Below are 22,532 nucleotides of genomic sequence, written 5' to 3' on the forward strand. Positions count from 1 at the left end.
CCCTTGGAGAGAAAGCACAGATTCTAGCCTTTAGGCAAACTGGCTTGCTGGAGGTATCACAGTGTAAGTCAGGGAGCTGTGCAGCCTAACTCCTGCCTCTCTCCTGCCCGCCCCCACCCCCACCCCCGTTCAGAAGAAAGTGAGACAAGAGTCCCTACCCATAGACACATGATGGCTGGAGGCCTGACACCTGAATGGGCATGCCTGGAGTAGAGCATGGAAGTGGGAAATATAGGAGAAATTACCCTGAAGCTGTGACAATATATATTACCCATTATAGTATATACACAGAGAGAGCCCCCCCCAAACCTCTAACTTTTGGACATCTACATAAAACTCAAAAATTGCTACCAATAAACCTTGAAAGTGAAATTAATAAACCCTGAAAAACAGAAACCCTAATTATAGTGAAGCTGCCATGAAGTATATTGTGTCCAGCTAACTATAAACAAGGAATAATACACTAACTTTGATGTGATAAGGAAACTCCTTTTAATCTTGTTGGGTCTTTTATTTTTTTTTAATCAGAGGTCAAGAAATTATTATGCTTTAATTTAATTAGCGGTTCCAGGCTTGAAACACAAAGCCTGCTATGTCATTTAGCCTGCCACGCACAGTGCTGGTGTCTGCTTACTTCTTTTTTTGCAAAACTCCCACCTAGGCTAGAGAGGAACAATAGTGGTTTTCATCAGTTGTTTGTTTAATGTTTCACGCTTACTGCTCACATAAGGCAAGATGCTGTATCTTGCACAAAAATAACCAATTCTATTGAAAGGATTACGTATTGTTGTTCCTAATGTGGGCAAGGGGTGCTGAAGGCAAATAGGACAGCTTGCGTGCACATTCAGTGAAGCAGTGGTCTCCCTTGTACCATGAACATAATATGCAAAGAGCATCTTTGAGGTCAGGCAGGATTACAACTTCCTACTGGCTTGGCCTGAGGGAAGATGATCTTTTGAGACATATGGTAGAGCTTTGCCTCCCACTTCCATCTCCTAAAAGTGGGACTAAACTGTAAGCTATGCAAAGAGGAACTTCCAGGAGGTGTGGCAGTTGCTCACGCACAGTGAGAGTTCTGGTTCGAAACTCATCAACGATAACGTGTATGACAAACACAGCGACTCCCGATATTGAATAGGAGAGTCTAAGCATCAGCTGTATTATGATGTCTGGACACAATCCCATTGATGCTACTCTGGGAGAAAGTCACTGGTATGTATTCTTTTGAATAGTACCTTCTTCAAATAACTGCTATTAACCTAGTGGCCAATCTGTGTTTGAGTAAAATGGGTGAATCTCTACTCTTTCAACTTCTGTATCAACTCTGTTCACTTTCCCAGTCTCTCAGGAACCAGTCTCTCAGGAACCTGTGCAAATGAGTCCTTTGTTTGCAGCACCAATTTAACATAGTGATAAATCCAGCTTTGTGCTGCACAAGTGTCTTTAGCAAGGAAGAGGGCTTGGGCAGGCCATTCACATACACACAGCAGTAAAGCAGCTTATGTACCTAGCACTCACGAGAGCAGTAGACAAGGAAACTGTCTTGCCTTTGCCCACCACAACCCCAGCACAGCATATAGGCTGTTAGCTAAGGTGTCTGGTCAGGCCCTTTGCTGGCTAGCAAAGGGCTGTGAAGTCTTGGTCCATGACTTGGGCTCCTAGGCTTTGCAGTTATACAGATAAATAATGTCTACTACCATCTACTGCATGCAGCTCATCACATGGTGTCTGATTGCCCTTGTCCATTCTATCCTGTGGCATTAAGATGAACCCACTCTCACATTTCCAGCATCACTCCACTCAGGGCAGGATTTCACTACCAGAGTCAGTGATATTTCATGAAAACTCCACTCAAATGTGACCTGGCCAAGGGCTGTTATTAAGTGGTCCTTATTACTCCGTGATAACATCTTCCTCTTTTAAAGCTGGAAGAAAATAAGCTGCAGAGAGTGTTTCTAATGGAATTCTGTGTCAGACATCTCCAGAAGCAACATATGCTCTGCTTTTTTTGTGTCGTAGTTCCGTACGTTTGATCCCTGCAAGCAGCTGTGGTGTAGCCATCCCGATAACCCTTACTTCTGCAAAACAAAGAAGGGACCGCCACTGGATGGGACTATGTGCGCGCCTGGAAAGGTGAGACTATATATCGCATTTTTTTATGCTATTGGGCGTACATGTATGTGTTCGCGCATTTGGGGGATTTCATCAGGGAATCTAGGAACAAGATGGCGTTGCTCTTTCTGGTTTGACCTTGTCTGAAATTGTGTGCAATCTGGTCCACTCATTTCAGAGGCAATACAAAAAAGGACCACAACAGTGGTAAGATTGGAGACTAAGACTTATGAAGAGAAAATGTTCACTAGTAGTCCTCAAACTATGGTTCACTGCACACCACCTAGAAAAGACTGTCAAAGTTGTGAATTGGGAGGATTGTGTGGATGTGATTCAAGTGCAGATGCCAGTGTCTTGTAAAGTGGTCTACAGAATAATGGATTTGGATAGTCATTGTTATATAGTATAAAAAAGAGAATGCACAAAGAGGGGCTTAGTATCTTAATACCTTTCAAGTCAGTAGCTCATAATATTTGGCCATTGCCATTTTTCATCTCTACAAACTTTAACTCATTCATCCTCACATCATTCGAAAAAAAGTATTTTAATCTAACTGAATGGAGGGGGGAAACTGAGGAAGAGAGTTTAAGTGTTTAGCTCAAAGCTGTACCAGAAGTCAAGTTGAGAGTTTGCTTAGACCTAAGGCATTCCAGGGGCCCCAGTCTGGCCAAAAGCGTTGGCTTTTGAATTGCTAGTAAAAATCTAATTATCTAAGAGATGGGATAATCTGAGCTGTGAAGAAAAGTCGAGAGAGAAAATAAGGTTGCAACAACATGAGGTCTGGAGCTAGAGATTTGTGTTGATCTGTACTATGTAACATCTGTCTAGCGATCTAACCTATTTTCAGTACCAGTCCCTGTAGTATCTAAGCATCGATAGATCTGTACTTATTTGCAAATCATAGTGATATGGCCACAAGAGGGGTTATTCATTTGCAAACAATCTGTCATAAGGTGTGGTTGTGTTTACACCACTAGTGATGCTTATTGGCAGCCATGGCAACAGAAAGCAATAAGATTTCAGAGATTACAGTTGAACTAAGCCCACAGTAACGATAGTCAGGGCAGCCCAAATGTAAGTATAAGTGTGGGGAAAGCACAGCAGGTGTGGGAATTCAGGCTGGATACCATTCAAAGAGTCAGGTGCCTATGTCTACAGTAGCCCCATCTTTGTTTTCTCTGCTCAGTCTCTGCAGGATTCTTCAGTAGGCTTCAGCTCCCTCTTTTATGACACTTCCACAGCTCCTATACCCCTACAATCACCCCTACAGTGCATTACACAGCACCATCAGAAGACCCACAAATTCAGCAGTGGCCATGACACATGAGAGAGGCTGCCTTAGCTTTTGAGTCTTTTGACAGCTGCTTCGAAGGAGGATGGGACTATGAGACCTATTCAAGGGCACCAAGATGAGAGCAGCTAGTGACTATTATGAGGGTAGAAGCCAGGGCCCATTGTGAACGCTATGGGGGGAAATATTGGAGGCTTATTTAGTGGTTTGCAGGGAGCGAAGGGAAATATTAGGAGTTTTGGAAGTGGGGAGAGAAACTTACAGATGGCAAAGGTTTGGGCTAGTTCCTATTCTTTTGAAACTACACTTTATTCAGCCCTACCATATAGTAATTATCAGTTACCCTTTTACAGACCTAACTGCATGCTCATTAAGGGTCTGATCCCCAAACCCATTAAGGTTAATGGAAACACTCCTCCTGACATCCTTGGGCTTTGGAACAATCAGTCTATACAATGACCCTTTCGGGGCAGTGTTGCTACTTGGAAAGGATTTTTCTAGAGGGTGTTAAAGGCGAGATACCGTTTTCCTGATGGACAGCATAATTTATACAACAAGTAAATCATGTTAGTAGCTGCTGCTGTGGTTTGAAACCTCTCTTTTTGGATAAAAATGTCATGTGGTTCTAAATTCTTTCCCCCTGTACACTGTGGTCTGCTGGAACCCAATCTCTTTTCTTTTTCTCCTCCCCAGATGATTCCTATTATGTAACACCATATTGCCTGTGGGAAATGTATCAATAAAACTTGAAAAATAAAATCCCAAACCTAAGACAATATTTTAGTTAATTAGCCAGGACTTTATTTTTGGTTAAAAATATAAAATTAGCTATTTATGCAATTAATAAATCCCACAAATACAGTATTGAATATAATCTATACTGGAAAATGGTTACTTGTTTAACTGTTATTACTGTATAGCACAAAATTTGAATGTCAAAATAATTGAATAAATATTATAAAAACATGAGTTTTATTCCAAATATGTTGGAGACAGGCTTTTGAATGGACAAAGCACTTCAAAACAAACTTTACTAATTGAACCTGCCTCGGTTGATGAGAAGGATGGAGGTCTCTTCTATTTCTCTATTCTATGACTGTAGTTAAGCATTTTTATGTTACCAGATTGGTAGTAAGCAGAGATAGAAAGAGAACTGGCAAAATGGAGCCATCCATAATAACTCGCAGGAGAAGGTTGAGTTTTGACTCCAATAAAAATTATACCCGTTGGTTATATTGAAGATAGTAATTATATTGTAGATAGTAAGTGAATTGTTTGTTGTTCTCTTAACAAACTGGCACCTTTTGGAACAGCTGGTACTACTTTATGCATTTGGGATGAAGTCCTGGCTTCATTGAAGACAATAGCAAAACTCCCATTTCACCATTGGTAGTTTACTTCATTAGACAATTAGTTAAGATAAGGGATAGCTGCCATTTTGTCACTTGCTAAGTGTTCAACATTCCTTTCTTGTGTCCTACCCTGAAGCACGTCAGCCTTTAATAATTTGGAGCTTCATATGGAAGAAGGTTAAAAAACCCTGGAACTTCATCTTTTCTCCGACAATAAACACTACTTTGCTTGGTCTTCCATGTTTCACATGGATGGACATAATACACGTGTCTAAGGTCTGTAACATGATTTTGTATTAAATATTTTTATGAAACCAGAGAAAAATATAATTATTTTCCTTTTGCTAGCTCTCCCTTCCTCACGGCCCATCAGTTCATTTTAGTACTTCACACAAAAATTGGAAGAAACAAAGGACATTAACAAACTATAATAGCCTTGCACTTGCAACGATATGGTTAAGGATCAGCCAATGTTTCCATTATAAACAAAGATCTTCAGAATTTTATGTACCTCAGCTGAGATGTTGCATACTGAGTTTCAGACCAGAGAAAAATTTTAAAGCTAACTGTATAAATTGGCTATTTTATAGTTCAGGGGAGATGCAAGAGTTTATGCATATTTTGAAGCTTTAGTGGATAATAGAATTATAAACATCTTACCCTAAGGACACCGTTCCGGATTTTTTGGTAAACATTTTGTATTCTTCCAAGAGATCCTTAGAAAATTATATAAAATTAAAAAATATGTTAACTAGTATTCAAAAGACTGAGCTGAAGTTTTCTTCACAATAGCATGAGTTTTAAAAGTGTCCTTAAATTTGAATTTGCTGGCTCTAAATTTGAACAATATATTTATCAGGAAAGTGATGGTACTTGGTGGTTCTGAATACAGGCAAATCAGCTAAACTCCCTGCCATCTTTTCCTTGCCTCTTTGCCCTCTATTTTTTAGCCTCTTTTTTGATGCATGTACTGTCATCACCCACTTTGGACCATACCAAGATCTCTGTTCTATAACAGATTATGTTGTGAGGGTGTGATTGTACCATTCACACAGTACATAGAGATGAGAGTCAAGCCCTACCTTTGCAATTTCCTTTTATATGAAATGGAAGGTCACACATTCCTTACTACCTGATCAGAGTCTGAGGAAGAGGAAAATAACTTGAAACTTTGTCCACATATTTTCTTTGGAATAATGTCAGGCAAAAAAGGAACAACCATCAATAGTCAACTAAAGTTGTTGGTTCAAAAAGATCCATTTGTTTTCCATTTCTGAGATTTGCAGCTATCAGCATTAATTCCCAGTCCCCATTTTAAGATGGGCCAATCTAAACACTACTGGTGTGTCATGAAAACATTCTGGCTTTGCAGCGGCCGAAGGAACTGAATGCCAGAAATGGTTGTGATGTTGTTTTGGAGACTAACCAGACTTAAAGGACAAAGATTTTCACCAGAGTGTTGCTTGCAGAGTACTGATAGCTGCTCTCTGAACTTTTCGAACCTCAGTCGATGTTACTGAACAGAATCTAATCTAGCCTGTTCTCTCCTTCACTGAAGGAACTGTCAGGGGACCAAGACTACCTACGATAGAGACAAGATAACTAGAATGTTTTCAGCAGATGTTGTACAGCAGCATAATAGTCTTTGTTCTGAATTCCCAGCCCATATCTTAGACACAGTTCTAAGATTAAGTAATGAAAGGAGGACAAACTGTTAAATTTTCTAATGTCTTACATATTTGTCTGATCAAGCAAGCTTTACCAAAACTCATCCATAGTTTCCAGCAGCAGTCTTTTGCCTGTCAGTTTATCTTCAGATGCTTCCGTTTGAAGTCCAATATACTTGTAGGAATTATTGGAAATAATTACTCTAAAGAGTTAGATTTTGCCACTTCCCGCACTTTCAAATGGATTTCCATTGGGCAAATGGAGAAATGTAACCCATTGTATTTTGTTCATTTGCAACAGGCTGACCATTCACTCTTTTTAGTGATGAAATGACAAAATATTTTCCTGTCTTTCTCCTTCCCAGGCGGAAAAGGAAATATTACTGTGAAAAATCCTGCCTTTTGTCATGCAAAGTATTATTTTTTGTTACATATATTGTTTTGCATTGCAGCAAAATCTAATTTTTAACAGCACTGAGGGAGGTCTGAGGAAGGAGGAATTGCAGGATCTGGCCCTATACTGCTTTTTAAAAAACTTTGATCTTGCAAGGATTTACGTATGCACTTAATACTGTGCAATCTGAGCAGTCCCATTAACTTTCATGAGACTACTCCCATGTGTAAAGTGAAGCATGTGCACAAATCCTTGTGGGATAGGAGTCTTAATATGAAGTTGAATATATTGCATAAATTGCATTGTAAGATCTGCAGATAAGGAGCAACTATAAAAAGCTTAGATCTTCTTAATGCATGTTGACCTAAAAAAGCATATGCTTTCCAGCTGATGATTTATTTACTTGTATCTGAGTCTCTTAGCCCCGCTGTTAGCCTCAGGCTTCTCCAACTGCATGAAATCATTGTAAATCTATTGGCAGGGTTTTTAAACTAGTATTTTTTGGTTGAGACATTTGCTTTGGCTTAGGCAAGCTAGCCCTTTCCCATGAGAAAGAAACAAGAAATAAGAGCATTCATGCAAGGAGATTGCATGCTACAATCCATCTGCTTTCTACAGAGAGTAGTGCGACGGCTTATGCCACCTGGCACTCTTTTATTTTGTTGTTAGAGAGGTAAGAACTCTCCTATCTTTCAGTGCCAATGAAGTTGACATTATTCTTGAATTTTGACACACAAACCAAAGATCAAAGTACACAGTTGACCTAGCAGCTATTTTCCTCTCTTGCACCATTTTAACAAGAAGATGATCCAAGCTGACCCTTTCTTTTTCCCTCCTTCATAAAAGCAAGGAATTTATTAAATATTGAAATTAAAAGATATTGTAAAAAAATTGACCAAGAAAAAAATATTTTGACAAGGCTAATATGCACTTGAGGCAGTCCAGATAGTTTCCCAGTGAGAAAACAGACCTCCACTTCTCTAGGAGACAGTCGGATAAGTTAGTCACCACGGGGCAGAGAGAATACTTGACTCACCACTCAAAGAAACTTTTATTGGCTTGCAGAGCCCATTGTTATGGGACAGCCTTCACTTTATCCTTCACAACTAAATTTGCTTCAACAGATGGAACAGGTTGGCCCAGACCTGCATTGCTCTGCCATGATGGGGAAGTCTAAATAAATCTCTCCATGGTAGGATCTCAGCACAGCATGGAGGAGGTTGAGAAGCACAAACCCTAACATACAGACAGACTTTGGGACTATCTTACAAATGTTTGGGCTGAAAAACAGGGATATGCCCTAAATAGAGCAAGCAATTCCTGTCTCTTATGACCGGATCGGACACAGAAAGAAGGTTTACCAGCCCTCTCTTGCAGACTAATTTGGAAATGCCAGTGTCTCTTAGAACAGGGGTTCTCACCCTTTTTTTCTTTCTGAGGCCCCCAACATGCTATGAAAACGCCACAGCCCACCTGTGCCACAACAGCTGTTTTTCTGCATCTAAAAGCCAAGGCTGGCATTATGGGAAAGCAAGCAGGGCAATTGCCTGGGGCCCCATGTCACAGGGACCCCCGCGAAGCTAAGCTGCTCGGGCTTTGACTTCCGCCCTGGGTGGTGGGGTGAGGGCAGTGTGGGCTTTCTCCCCTGGGCCCCAATGAGTCTAACGCCATCCCTGTTTGTTGGACCTCCTGAAAGCTGCTTGTGGACCCCCAGGGGGCCACAGACCCCTGGTTGAGAACTGCTGCCTTAGCAACGCAGTGGCTTCTTGGTGTGTACACTTTTTGATTCAAAGAACAGCTGAAATCAGCTGTGGAACCTTTTACTGTAATAGATTTAAACTTCCTCTCCTGGAAATTGCACTTGTTTTTGACTGTCCCTTCTGCCAGAAAAAGCAGCGAGACTACAAGCAGAGTTGTCTCCTCTTCCACTCAGAAAACAGTTTACATTTACCCTCCCTTTTTTTCCTTCTTACCAAAAAACTGTTTGTGCTTTAATGTCAGTTGCATAATTAAAATGAAAACCTCTGTTTTTGTTAGGAATAGAGGTTCCAATTGGCACTTTTCCAGCTGACTAAGACGTTAAATGGGTTAATGGTGGGAAGGAAAGAATCCAGGTTCCTTCATTACACTGGAGATCAAGCTATTTATATTTGACATCCTCACGCTCCTTCCCCCTTGCAAATCTAATACTGTGCTGGATTCTATTACAGCTCTTGTTCTCCTGTGCAAGCTCCCCCTGCAAACTCTTCTCCTTTCAACCCAAAACAAGAATTGGCAGAGCTGGAGATGACTCATTTTGCATGTTTCTTGATGTCTAAACTTCAGCTTCCATGTTTACCATGTGGAGACTGGCAATCAACATAGGACTAACTGCTCCAGTGAAAATTGAGACAGCTTCTTTCCCTTGAGCAACAATGCCAACAGTGCTTCACTTCTATTAACTCACCATTTTGTGAGCCCTGTTGGTACTTTAGATGGGTGATTTTCATAGTGGTTGCATCCTACCCCCTTTCTCCTGCTTCTGGCTGAAAAAAAACAGGGAAAAGTTTAAACCATGGCATCACTTTTTGGGGGAGTGCTGCATCACTTTCCCCTCCCCTCTCCTCTGCCCCCTGAGTTCAAGCACTAGATCATTTCATATAAGCTGTAAATATGTAGCTGATCTCATACAGGCTGAGAGAGTCAGAGAATAATGTATAAATTCACACCTGATGGTTCAAAGCTTTGATAATGAGAGAAGGATTTTTAGATAATTGCAGACCAGGAAATATTGAATATCGTCTTCTCTCAAACAAGGTTGAAATGTGGACTGACAGCCTGATGCATGCTTCCACGGAGGCCCCAGCCACCCTTCAACTGTTGTTCAGACTAAGCCACCCTTCCAGACTGGCATCACTAGAGAATCTGAGAAGGGTGCAGCACTGAACTTTCAAATTCTTGTGAAGCGTGAGAGAATTAGCATTCATGACATTAGGCCAGAGAAAATTCACCATAAATGGATTGTGTGGGTAACCCACCTCCTTCATAAAGCTTTTCAGCAATAATGTGTACATGCTACTCTTTGTTTCTTAAATTCATTGCCGTCTGTATTCATGTCTTTAGATGAGAGCCCTCCGGAGCAGAGATTTGTTTTTTGTTAGGTAGAGTTTACCTGTGTTAGAGCCCAATATACATATAGTCCAGTGCCCCAGTTTTGCTTTGACATAAGGCATCTGGCATAGAGGACCAAATACTGATGCCACTGAGTAGTTGAGATCTCAATGATACTGTCCAGTTATTACTTGATGTTAGTAAGGGTGTTGGAATCTGGCCCTTACTGACTCTCATGCTCCTCTGGAATGAATGTGATCCCTTAATTATGTTTTGATGTAGAGTATTTTACAGTCATGATAGAGAATCAACATCTTAAACCCTGTTTCTCCTCTATTTTTGTGAGCTGTTGTCTAACCAAATTACTGACACAATAAATCATCTGAATAGCAATTCAAAGTCACTAAACAATTCATCATATCACAATTTTACTAATTATTCCCCTTTTTATTTACTTTATTGATGACTGTCCATCACTTCTAAGAATTAGTCTTCCTGAGCACTAATCACTCTACGCTTTAAGGAAGCTTTTGTGTTCTAAATCTTCTCTTTTTGTTTTTGCTGGCAACATGCATTTGGCCATATGCTCTGCTTATACTGGATGCCAAATTCTTGGATTCTCAGGCTTGTTAAGCTGTGTAAAATGTTGTTGTTGATTTGAATGAGAAGAAAAGTAAGTGAATGATTACACTTGTTGTTATGGCCATCTGTGTGTGAGAACCAGGCCTCTCACTTGACAGGAACTGTTAAAACAGACAAACTGTGTAAAATAATTAAAATATCTTCTGGCCACCCACATTTCATCAGTGTGACTTTTATAGGAATGATGAAAAGTAAGGGACAAATTCTACTGTCCTTAACTGAGGAAAAACTCTGATTAACTTCAGTGGGAATCTTCCTTAAGGACTGGAGAATTTGGCCCTGAGGTATTAGGGGGGTCTCGTTGAAGAGGGGAGGGGAGAAAGTTGAAAAGATAGAAACTTATTAGTGTTTAGCAAAGGGGCAGTTTTCAAACTCTTTAGGACCACTATACTCTTGGATTTGAAATTGAATCAGAAACCATAGAGCAGTGGAGACAGTGAGGCATGGATTAAGCTAGTAGAGCAGAGGTGGGCAAACTCGGCCCGCAGGCCCGTCCTGCCTGGCCCCTGAGCTCCCTCCCCCGCTGTCCCCCCTTCCCTGCAGCGCGTCTTGTGCCTTCCCACCTCTCAGGCTTTCCAACAAGCCTGTCCTGCCGCTCTGAGCAGCCTGGTAAGGGAGCAGGGGTAGTGGGAGACAGGAGGTTCCGGGGGGCAGTCACGGGACAGGGGGTGGTCAGATGGGGTGGAGGTTTGGGGAGGGGGGCTGTCAGGAGACAGGGAGCAGGGGGGTTGGATGGGTGTGGGGTCCTGGGTGGTCCTGATGGGGGGGGACAGGGAGTAGGGGGTGGGGTCCTGGGGGGGCAGTTAGGGATGGGGGTCCCAGGAGGGGATGGTCAGGGGACAAGAAGTAGGGGGGGTGGGTGAGTCAGGAGTCCTGGGGGGCCTGTCAGGGGGCAGGGGTGTGGATAGGGGTTGGGGCGGTCAGGGGACAAGGAGCAGGGGGGCTTAGATAGGTGGTGGGGTCCCGGGGCGTGGTTAGGGGCAGGGGACCCCGGGAGGGGACGGTCAGGGGACAAGGACCAGGGGGGTTGGATGGGTCAGGGGTTCTGAGGGAGGCAGTCAGGGGGCAGGAAGTGGGAGGGGGTGGATAGGGGGCAGGGTCCAGGCTGTTTGGGGAGGCACAGCCTTCCCTACCCAGTCCTCCATACCGTTTCGCAACCCCGATGTGGCCCTTGGGCCAAAAAGTTTGCCCACCCCTGTAGTAGAGTAAAGACACACGTACCTGGAGTACTGTACTCCACAAGTTCTCAACTGGCCCAAGCCATGCCTCCTGTCTAAACTGCTATTTTTTAGCAGTGTAGTGTCCTGCTGCCTTCCTACTGCTGGAGCCTTTCCTGTCCACAGGAAAAGACTCCAACAGCGGGGGAACAGCTGGAAAGGCTGCTGGAGCCCTTTGCCACCGCAGGGAAAGTCTCCAGGAGTGGGGAAAGGCTCCGATGGCAGGTGAGCAGCCTTTCCCTTACTGTCTCCCCTCCTCTTCCTTGCTGCAGTGAAAGGCTCTGGCAATGAGGAGTAACTAAAGCTGCCTTTCCTCTGCCGGAGCCTTTCACTGATGTGTAGCTACACACTGTCATGTGGACATGGTGTGCTTTTCTCTGTGGCTTGTATTTAGCTGCATGTAAGCTACACACCACCAAAAATGGTGTATAGTGTAGACATAGCCATAGAGATGGAGAAAACCTTTTAGGTCAGACATTACTTACTCTAAGGTATGAGTATTGAGAATTGTTCTCCTCTGTGTTTCTCCTTGTGTTTTGTCGAGTTTGGTTTTGAACTTCTGCATGGATGGGGCTTTCACCACTTCCTTTGGAAGAGTGTTTTGTGGTTTAATGACCTCACCGTGAAAAACTTTCCATGATTTTAAGTGTGATCTAAAAGAATGTGCACAGGGTGGGGAGTAAGGTGGTCCAGAGTTCTAATCCTGGCTCTGCCATTGATTCACAGTGTGTTTTTAGGTGAGTCATTTCACTCTCTTTTCCCACCTGTTATTTGGGGTAATAATACCTACCTACCTTGTAGGATTGTTGTCAGGATTAATTAGTTAATGTCTGGTACAGTGCATTGAACATATAATATGCTAAAAGAAAAGGAGTACTTGTGGCACCTTAGAGACTAACGAATTTATTTGAGCATGAGCTTTCGTGAGCTACAGCTCACTTCATCAGATGCATACCGTGGAAACTGCAGCAGACTCTATATATACACAGAGAATATTCTCTGTGTATATATAGAGTCTGCTGCAGTTTCCACGGTATGCATCTGATGAAGTGAGCTGTAGCTCACGAAAGCTCATGCTCAAATAAATTCGTTAGTCTCTAAGGTGCCACAAGTACTCCTTTTCTTTCTGCGAATACAGACTAACACGGCTGTTACTCTGAAACCTGATAATATGCTAAGTATTTTTCATTTAATGCCATTTCTCTTCTAGTATGTCTACACTTCAAGCTGGCTGCGTGATTCCCAGTTTGAGGAGACATACCCACACTAGCTCTGATCAAGCTAATGTGCTAAAAATAGAGTGTAGGCACAGCAACATGAGCAATGGGAGGGGCATCAGCCCCAGATATGTGTCCAAGGTCTCGGACGGGATCATACTTGGGGCAGCTATCCCCTCCTGTTGCTTCCACTGCCATGGCTATGCTCTATTTTTACAGTGCAAGCTCGATCAGAGAGAGCATGGATGTGTCTCCTGGAGTTGGTAATCACACCCCTTGCTCGAAGGGTAGACATACGCTGACAGTACTTGTGCGCCTTAAAGCTTTCAACACAGTGGGTGGGTGAACCCTTTCTCTCCTCTACACAGTATTTTATGTGCTGAAATGAAACTGTATGTTGTAAAAAGAATCCTCATCATTGCTAGATATACTGAGTGCATGTGGTATAAGAGACAGCACTTGATATCTGTGGTTCCAAAAGCTTAAGTCTCTACCACTTGTACTAAATGAGTCTGTTAGTTGTTGTAAAGTTATGGTTGCAGCCACAAGGTGGAGTCATAAAACTCTGGAGGAGGTTTGACATTCCAGGCAATAGAGAGCAGTAGTACACACTTAGGTCCTGATCCTGCAATAACTTATGCACATGCTTAACTCTATGTGCTTAAGTAGAGTTATATATGGGTGTGTTTGCAGGATTGGGACCGTAGGCACATCAGGAGAGTGTGGACTCATTCTTATCTTCTGGAGAAGTGAAGAAATTCATAACCCATGCCTGTAAATGAAACCTGGGTATTACATTCAGATTTCATTGACCATAATGATACGCAGTACTCAGACTATGTGTTCAAATGTATCAAGATGGCAGCCACACAGTATTTAACCTTTTCAATGTTCTCTTTTAGCACTGCTTTAAAGGTCACTGCATCTGGTTAACTCCAGATATCTTGAAACAGGATGGAAATTGGGGAGCATGGAGTAAGTTTGGCTCCTGTTCTCGAACATGCGGTACAGGGGTAAAATACAGGACACGGCAATGTGACAATCCACAGTAAGTTCAACATACCCCAGTTTTTTTTCTTATATAAAGTGAATGATTGTGGAGGAATTCCTTTTAATTTACTGATAAAGTAATGCACCAAGGAATATTGCATACTGGAGGTTAAAAACAGGGTATGTCTACACTTACGGAGGCGTGTAGAGTACAGACACTGCATGCACAGCTAGCAGGGGTATAAATAGCAGTATAGATGGTGAGGCACAGCTTAGGGGAGTAGAGAAGGGAGCCTGAACCCCCAGGATGTACTCTTGAAACGCCCTAGCAGTGCCTCCCATGTCTACAGTGCTATTTGTAGTGAAAGGCTCCAGCAGTGGGGAAAGGCTCTGGCAGTGGGGAGCCGCCAGAATTTTTCTTTGCTGCCTCCCTGCTGCCGGAACCTTTCACTGTGGTGTGTAGTTACACTGTGGTGTGTACTGCACGCCACCATAAGTGTAGACATAGCCTGAGAGTTCAAACTCCTGGATTATGTGCTGCCAAAATTTCTACTGACCCACTTTTTACCCAAGGGTAGATCATTTATCTTCTATGTACCTCAGTGTACCCATCTATGAAGCTGGTTATAACAGTACAATACATTACAGGGGTCTTGAAAGCATTATTGTATTATCAACATCAATGAAAGTTGAAACAGTCCCTAAGGGATTTGTAAAAACAAAAAACCCTTGCTTCATTCATTAACGCTATAGTTAACCATTATTTTTCTTTCCTATTCACAGCCCAGCTAATGGAGGCCGTACATGCATAGGGCCAACCTATGAGTTCCAGCTTTGCAACACTCAAGATTGTCCCAAGGAGTTTGATGATTTCAGAGAGGAGCAGTGTAGACAATGGGATCCTTACTTTGAATATCAGAATATGAAACACCACTGGCTCCCATATGAGCATCTCGATGGTTAGTAATTCCCCATCTTGTTCTAATGTTGTCGTAGCAAATTTAGTCCCAGTCTGACCGCTCTGGGGACAGAAATTCATTGTCTACCAATGAGGTGCCACATGGGCTTTAGCACTGCAGGCTTCCCCAGGTCCCCTTACCAATGTGCATCAACCTGGTGCAGGAGAGAGCCCCTCTTGGTGTGAACAGACAGTTCTGCTTTCCATGCTGGCTCAATCCTTGGCTCTTCTGCTTGTGTTATCAGCAAAGTTGCAGACCGTTGATACAGATGCAGAAACGGGTTGTGCATGTTAGTTTGTAACCTTAATGTATTGAAAACATGATGAGGGAGATAAAAAAAACAAATTTCAGACTTTACGATAGTCAATAGGAGCTGCTGTGCATCTTTAAAATCAGAACATTTAGTTCAATTCCTTAGTACGGATTAAGAGTCCTAACAGGCAGCCAAGTTTTAAAATTTTGGCCACAGTAAAGAATGGATAATAGGGAACCCAGGTGCCAAAGCATCCATTTTTTGCCAGAGTTGGCCACATCTGGTTTCTCAGATCCCAATAGAGGAAAGGCTCTTCTTAAGGTCAATCGTAATGTATTAAACTTGAGAGTTGATGGGAACCAGGAGTTGATGGCAAAATGCCCATGTAGTTCATTTGTCTGAATTGCTCCCCAAAACAATTTTCACTATTGCTTTACTTGTTTCTTCAGTTCTTGTGCAAGCTAGGATTTGAAGAGTAGCAGATGCAGATAGTTTCATGGCTTCATCTCAAGATGTACATTTTCTTCCACAGAGAGGGGGAGAACAATGTGGCCCACAGACCTGTGTGTATGAAATATTCTTCTACAGCCTGACCCAAAGCCCACTGAAGCTAATGGGATTCTTTTCACTGACTTCAGTGGGCTTTAGATCAGACAACTACCTTGTCTGCTCTGTTTTTATATCAGTATATCTGGTTTAGTTAGGGGTGTGATATTTTACTGAAATAATTGTACCATCTTATTCCCCTTCCTGGGCAGAAATAAGGCTACAGGTGCCAGTAAAGCTGCATCCACACGTGGGGGGCTGTGCCATTTAATTATATACCAGTATAGTTAAAGGGATACAACTTTGGTGTGTAGACAAGCCTTAAGTTCATAAAAGTATGGTATAAAGTGCAGTTCTAACATATTCAGGGCCACACATTACCCTCTTATGAAGATAAGTGCACATAAATTGAATATTTTAGTGGATATACAGTATTCAGAGTCTGGGAGCAATATACATTTTTATCTTACCCTGTCTTTTCTCTAGAGAGTCACTTTGGCAGATCTGCCTGAAGTTAGGGTCTCCGTCTCCCTTCATTTGACTAGTGGTTGTCTTCCTTGTGTTAATCCCATCTAATGGGGACAGCTCTGTGAGTCCTCTCCCTCTAAAATGGTCTGTTCAATGCCATATCCTGTATCACATCACATGTTAACAAATCTTCCTTTATGACATCCCACCATTTTTTCTTGGGTTGGCCTCTCTGTCTTTTTCCTTCGGTCTTGCTCTGTTGGACTCTCTTACCCACATAGTTGTCAGGACTGCTCTTTACATGACCAAACCATCTGAGCTTGCACTCACTCACTTTTTCACTTATGGGTGTTACTTTGAACATGCCTCTAACATACTCATTCTTCACATGGTCTGTCTTGCTTACACCACTCATCCATTTGCATTTCTGTGGAACAGATCGTTTGCTCGTGGTTCTTCTTTGTTGCCCAACACTCAGTGCCATACATTAAAATTGGACAGGCCACCATTTTATAGACTTTCCCTTTTAATTTTACTGGTATCTTCCTGTCACACACACCACCACTCATCTCTCTCCATCTGAGCCTGGCATTTATTATTGTAGCTCTAATTTCCTCCTCAATTTCCACATTTTCCCAGATTCTGAAGCCCAGATACTTGAAAGTTTGTGTTTTCGGCATTGTCTGCCCATCTAGTGTCAAGGATAATACTTCCATGTTCGCATTATTGAAACTGCATACCGTCCTGCATACTGTTTTTCCTCTCCTTATTTTGAGCCCATGTCTCTCCATCACATTTCTCCATTTATCAAGATCCTCTTTTAGACTGTCCTTCTCCTCATTGCATAGAATCATAGCATCTGCAAACAGCAGGCCACCAAGCTGCTGCTTCGGTATGTTCCTTATAAGGGTATCCAGGACAAGAATAAAAAAGAAAGGGCTTTTAGCTAGCTGTACCCATTATTATCAACTGAACCTCAGAAGGCTTAGAAATTTGGTGTTTTGTCTGTACTGCATGAACATACACATACATTTGGGCTGACTTGTCCCTGTTGGCCTGTGCGCCCACATGATGGCATACAGTGGATTAAGTGCCCACCCTATGTGAGTAGTCAATGGGCAAAGCAAGGGATGTGTGTGAAAATGGGATACAAAGAAGCCATGTTTGAGGACCTAGATTTATTCAGTCCTTAACCAGTCATTTCAGCTGTGTTGCATGTTTTCAGCTCACTCAGAACAGAGTAAAAGAAAGAAATGCAATGGTTTGGCTGTTTGCACACATACTGGTAGTAAAATGACTTTATTCACGGTCTGTCAGAGTGCCTGTCTTGTTTGATGACTTAAGCTATCACTGATCCAAGCACTGCAGTAGTAGAGAAGTATGTTTTTGTTTAGGAGTAAACGGTGTGGTCCAATACTCTCCTAACAGTCTTTGGAAGCCAATGTCACATACAGTGTTGAACTGTCACTATTCAAGGGCAAAATCCTATCTGCTTTTTCAGTTTTATATACAGTGAGGATGAGCACTGAGGCAGAATTCCACCCCTTAGGTAGTGGAGCTCTGAACTGCCCAAACACAGGCCAGATTGCACTGTACAGAATGCAGCCCCCTAAGAAGTAAAATGGCCTATTTGGATATGTCTACACTGCATTGTTAACCCAGGTCTGTGGGACCCGACCTTGTGGACTCAGTGTTTCCAACTACGGCTTGAGCATCCACACTGCAATTTAAACTGTGGCTTATGATTGCTGGACCTGGGTCCCAGAACCATGCTAATGTATCTGTACTGCACTACACAGACCTCCTGTCTCGCGTCTGCAGCTTGAGCGCTGTCCACTCTGCAAAATGACAGGGCTTGCCTGAGTCTCAGGGGGGCTCGGGCTCTGATACCCCTCCCACCAGCAGACTCCTATGAGCCAGGTTCTGAGTGCTTGCTGTCCCAGGTCAGACTGATATGTGTGTAGACAGAAGGTGGCCATGGGCTCAAACCTGAGTTCAGAGCCTGGGCTCAATGTACAGTGTAAACTCAACTAAGTCACTAAGGGTATGTCTACACTGGAAAAAAAAAAGCTCACGGCAGTGAGTCTCAGAGCCTGTATCAGCTGCCTTAGGCTTGCGGGGCTTGAGCTACAGGGCTAAAAATAGCAGTAGAGACGTTCCCAGTCAGGCTGGAGCTCAGGCTGTGAAACCCGGCCAAAGAGGTCAGTTTACCTGGGCTCTGAGACTCGCAGCTGTGGCTCTTTTTTTGCAGTCAACAAACCCTAAGATACAGTCCCAAGAACAATTCATTGGTTCTTTTTTATCCACCAGTTTCCAACTGAGCCTTCATAGAATAATAATAATAACAATTTAGCATTTATTGGATGCGGACAGTGTGCTTGGCGCTGTATGAATGATGATGCAGGCTGATAGCTAATACTGCTGCCATTCAAACTGACATTCGTAGCTTGAGCAAAGGAGCGGTTCAAGCTTAACAAAATATGGGGCATTTTGTCTTCTAGCTAAAGAAAGGTGCCACCTATACTGTGAATCCAAGGAGACTGGTGACGTAGTTTATATGAAACGAATGGTACACGATGGAACCCGCTGCTCATATAAAGATTTTTATAGCATCTGTGTGCGAGGGGATTGTTTGGTAAGTAGCATCACTCCTGATGCTTCACTTTTAACATTTTTCAGGACTAGCTGATGCAAAAACTGTCACAATATTGTGTGTGATATTTGCAGTTGCCATCACTTTGCGTAGGAATAGATTCCAGCAGCATCTACCTATACGGGTAGTAGTATGTGCCGTGTTTTTAAGATGAACCGTGACAGTTAGCTTTCAGTGAAGCTTTTCCTACATTAGGCTTGATGGCGATGGAATGTATAATGAAATATGAACATACAGCAACTTTTGAAGAAAGTGATGTTCAAAGGTAGCTGATGTGTATGCTGTATCTATTTGATCTGGCTATAATCACCAACAATTTGTATAAATCGGGATCTGCTATAATTCATTAGTATTTTAAATTACAGTTTGCAATGGAATTATAGCCCTATTCAACAATGCATTTCTGCGGGTGTTTATCTTTAAGCAAGTGCTTAAATCCCAGTGGAACTTAAGCATCTGTTTAAAGGTAAGCACAGGCTGAAGACCCTTGAGTTAATAGTGATGCTTTCCTGAGCCAGGACTCTAATGAATCACAAAATATATTTACCTAAGCTACAATTACTGTGATGACTGGAAATGTGTGTGTTTAAAAACCTATGGGCACTCCAGGGAAGTACTATAATTTTTTAGCTAATATTAAAAACCTATGTTTGATATCTGAACCCAAGGATCATTTGAGTTAAAGTTTGGATAAACAAGTATCATTGTCTTTCCTCTCTGCTCACAGAAAGTTGGATGTGACAGGGTAATAGGTTCCTCTAAGCAAGAGGATAAGTGTGGTGTCTGTGGTGGAGATAACTCCCACTGCAAGGTGGTGAAAGGAACGTTCTCCAGGGCACCAAAGAAACCAGGTCAGTTCATTCAAGATGTATTGTTTTGGGTGAATGATTTCAGTGAGTTCTCTTGTTTGTTCACTCTGGATCTTTTTGCTACTATGACAAACACAGGCCTATTGCAGATAGTTTTAGGCTAAGCTATTCCAGCAGACACCGTCAGGACTTTATCTTTGAGATGGGTCTGGAGTTTGGAAGTATGTGAAGACCTTTTCCAGGTCATCGTCCCTCTATGTTAAGATCAGGGCCTATGCTTGGCACAGGGAAGTGATGTTAATGGTTCCCCGCAAGAGACTTATAGACTGATTCGTGTTGCAGATGTCTCTGCAGACTAATGTAGCTCATCTATTGAATCTGATTCCATGGAATGCTATGACAGTATCTTATCCCCAGTCATTACCAGTCTGGAACCTGGATGTCCTCCTCTTCTGCATTGTGTTTGTTCACTTCAGGAGATAAGGAACCATTTTGGTCTGAAGTGGCATCAGGTTGCTGATGGCATTCAAGCTGTTTTTGTTAACCTAGAGGTCACTGTCTCTTTCCTCTCTCATTACCTGATACAGGAATAGGAATAGCATAATTGCTTATGCCCAGCTTGCTTTAAAACATCCTGAGTTTTGTAAAATAAATCCATTTACATAGAGTAAAACAGACTTGCTCTGTTTTTGTCATATTGACCAGTTATTGTTTTTTTTAAATATTGTAATAAAGGGTACATTAAGATGTTTGAAATTCCTGCTGGTGCAAGGCACTTGCTTGTACAAGAAACAGATGCCACCATTCATAATCTTGGTGAGTATTCATTTGTGATATTTTCTGTACAGCTTAGTTTGCTTCTCCCCCACCCCCCAACCTTGTAATGTGTTTGTGCATCTGTCTATGCATAAGAACACTCCTCCCTTTACATGCACAAATCAGGAAACTTACTAGAAAATTGGATCCTAATTCCCTCATGTTTTATTACTTAGCACCTTTGCAGGATGATCCCAGAATCACTGTGTGTCTGCTGCTATATGGGGTGATGAATTTCATTGGAGGGTGTGATAGCATTTGCATTGTCTTCACGTGTATAGTTCACAATATGCATCCTGTATTCATATTACCTCCAAATTACCTCCATAATTACCATTCAGTTACCTCCAAAGCATAGCACTGTCATTCTCTCTGTTTCAAATTCTGCACCATTGTTAATAGTAATGATGCTAGGATGTCCGATCAATCACAAAATTTGGACAGTAATTGAAATCTTCTCCTTACGGTGCAATGGGATCAGTGAGAAGCAATGTCTAATAGGTTGTTATTAATTGGAAGTGGATTCACAGCCAATGGCTTGCTAATTCTGCTATGAATCATTCAAGCTTCTCTTCAGTAAATGCTTCTTAAAAATGCCTTTCATTGCCCTGTGGCAGATCAGAATGGTGACCAATTCAGGAAACACACTAGGCTCATTCTTCATTTGGGGTAAACCAGTTGCATTAGTGTGACCCATTCCCCTCAACCTGCTTCTTCACAAGCCTGTACATACTGCTAATATAATTATCCTTCAGGACCCTAGACTGAGACAGTGAACCCAGGGAAGTGTGGACATTGTGGGGGGAGGAGGGGAGATCATTCCTGAGAGGAGTAGGCTGCTCAATCTGCTGTTAGTGAATGGAGTGGATTAAAATCTGTATAGAGAATAAAGAAACACTTTATCTTCAAACTTCAACACAAAACTTAGGTCAACCAGATACCATGGCACAAGATAAACCACTCCCTTCATCCCCATATAAAGGACAGGGTAGAAGACCAGCAACAGATAAACCAATGTGTGGTGTTACCTATTTTACTGCCCAGGCTGAAGAACATATGACCACTTTCCTTATGCCCAGATGTTCCCTGCATGCACCCAGCAGAAGCAGCTCATGACTCTGAATCCAGCTTCAGGCCGTGTTTGCTGAACTTGAGGGAAAAAGAGACCGAATTGTTGATAGAAGCAGGATATAGGGATATTGTAGAGCAGGCCCAGCCCAGAACCGGCTCCTCCACTTGGGGAAGCTGGTTTCATCAAGAGGGGGAACAATATGGAATGGAGGAAAGACTCCCTTAGATAGGACCCATGTTCTAACGGGTGGAGGAGGCTGATCGTTGCTGCCGCAATAAAGAGGTTACTCCAGGGGATGGGGATAGAGATGTGAAATGCAGACAGGCTGCAGTGATAGGAATCAGTACATGGTGCCATGAGGTCCACTTGGTGATGCACATCGGGATACACATTGGTACCTGTATTTTAAGGGTGTGGAGGGTTGTCAGAGATGTCTGGGAGTTGAATTTAGTTTTCTAGAAAAAGTCTTGTGTCAAGACTTTCCCGTTTAGTTTTCTCTAAAATGCCTCCAATTCCACACTCTGTTGAAACCTTAGGGTTTCAATGTATGGATGTGTATATGGAGCAAAGAGGAATAGTTTACATTCATTAGGCACCTGGAAACATTTGGGGAAGGGAAGGTCTATATAGGGAACCAGACTGCTGGTGCATAAATTGACAGAGGCCTACATTTTCCAAAATAACTGGTGCCTGGGGATGCCTCAGTTTTTGAAGCGCTACTAGTTACATCTTAAAGAGGCCTGGTTTTCAGAGGATGAGTACACAGTGCTTTCTGAAGATCAAGCCCTATTAAGCTGTCTCAAAATGAGCCCCTGAAATGGAATCACCTAAAATCACTAGCTACTTCTGAAAATCTTGGCCAGTGGTTGTTGGTTTATTTAAATTATGAGGTGGGGGAAAGCCTGAAGGTGCTGAGGAGTGCTTGAGTCAGATGTACACATTTGCCAGGGATATCAGTAAAACAAAGACCACTCCGGTCTCTGA

General features: G+C 42.4%; 1 protein-coding gene across 1 annotated transcript in view; it reads left to right on the forward strand.

Moving 5' to 3' along the window:
* The window catches only part of ADAMTS2 (ADAM metallopeptidase with thrombospondin type 1 motif 2), a 261,507-nt gene that overhangs the window by 219,311 nt on the left and 19,664 nt on the right, over positions 1-22,532 (forward strand). The window contains exons 10-15 of the mRNA XM_077823990.1: positions 2,020-2,133; positions 13,885-14,030; positions 14,756-14,931; positions 18,700-18,833; positions 19,579-19,702; positions 20,396-20,476. Of these exons, the coding sequence (XP_077680116.1) occupies positions 2,020-2,133; positions 13,885-14,030; positions 14,756-14,931; positions 18,700-18,833; positions 19,579-19,702; positions 20,396-20,476 (775 nt within the window). The remainder of the gene's footprint in view (positions 1-2,019; positions 2,134-13,884; positions 14,031-14,755; positions 14,932-18,699; positions 18,834-19,578; positions 19,703-20,395; positions 20,477-22,532) is intronic.

Source organism: Eretmochelys imbricata, chromosome 8 (assembly GCF_965152235.1).
Source record: "Eretmochelys imbricata isolate rEreImb1 chromosome 8, rEreImb1.hap1, whole genome shotgun sequence".
NCBI lineage: Eukaryota > Metazoa > Chordata > Testudines > Cheloniidae > Eretmochelys > Eretmochelys imbricata.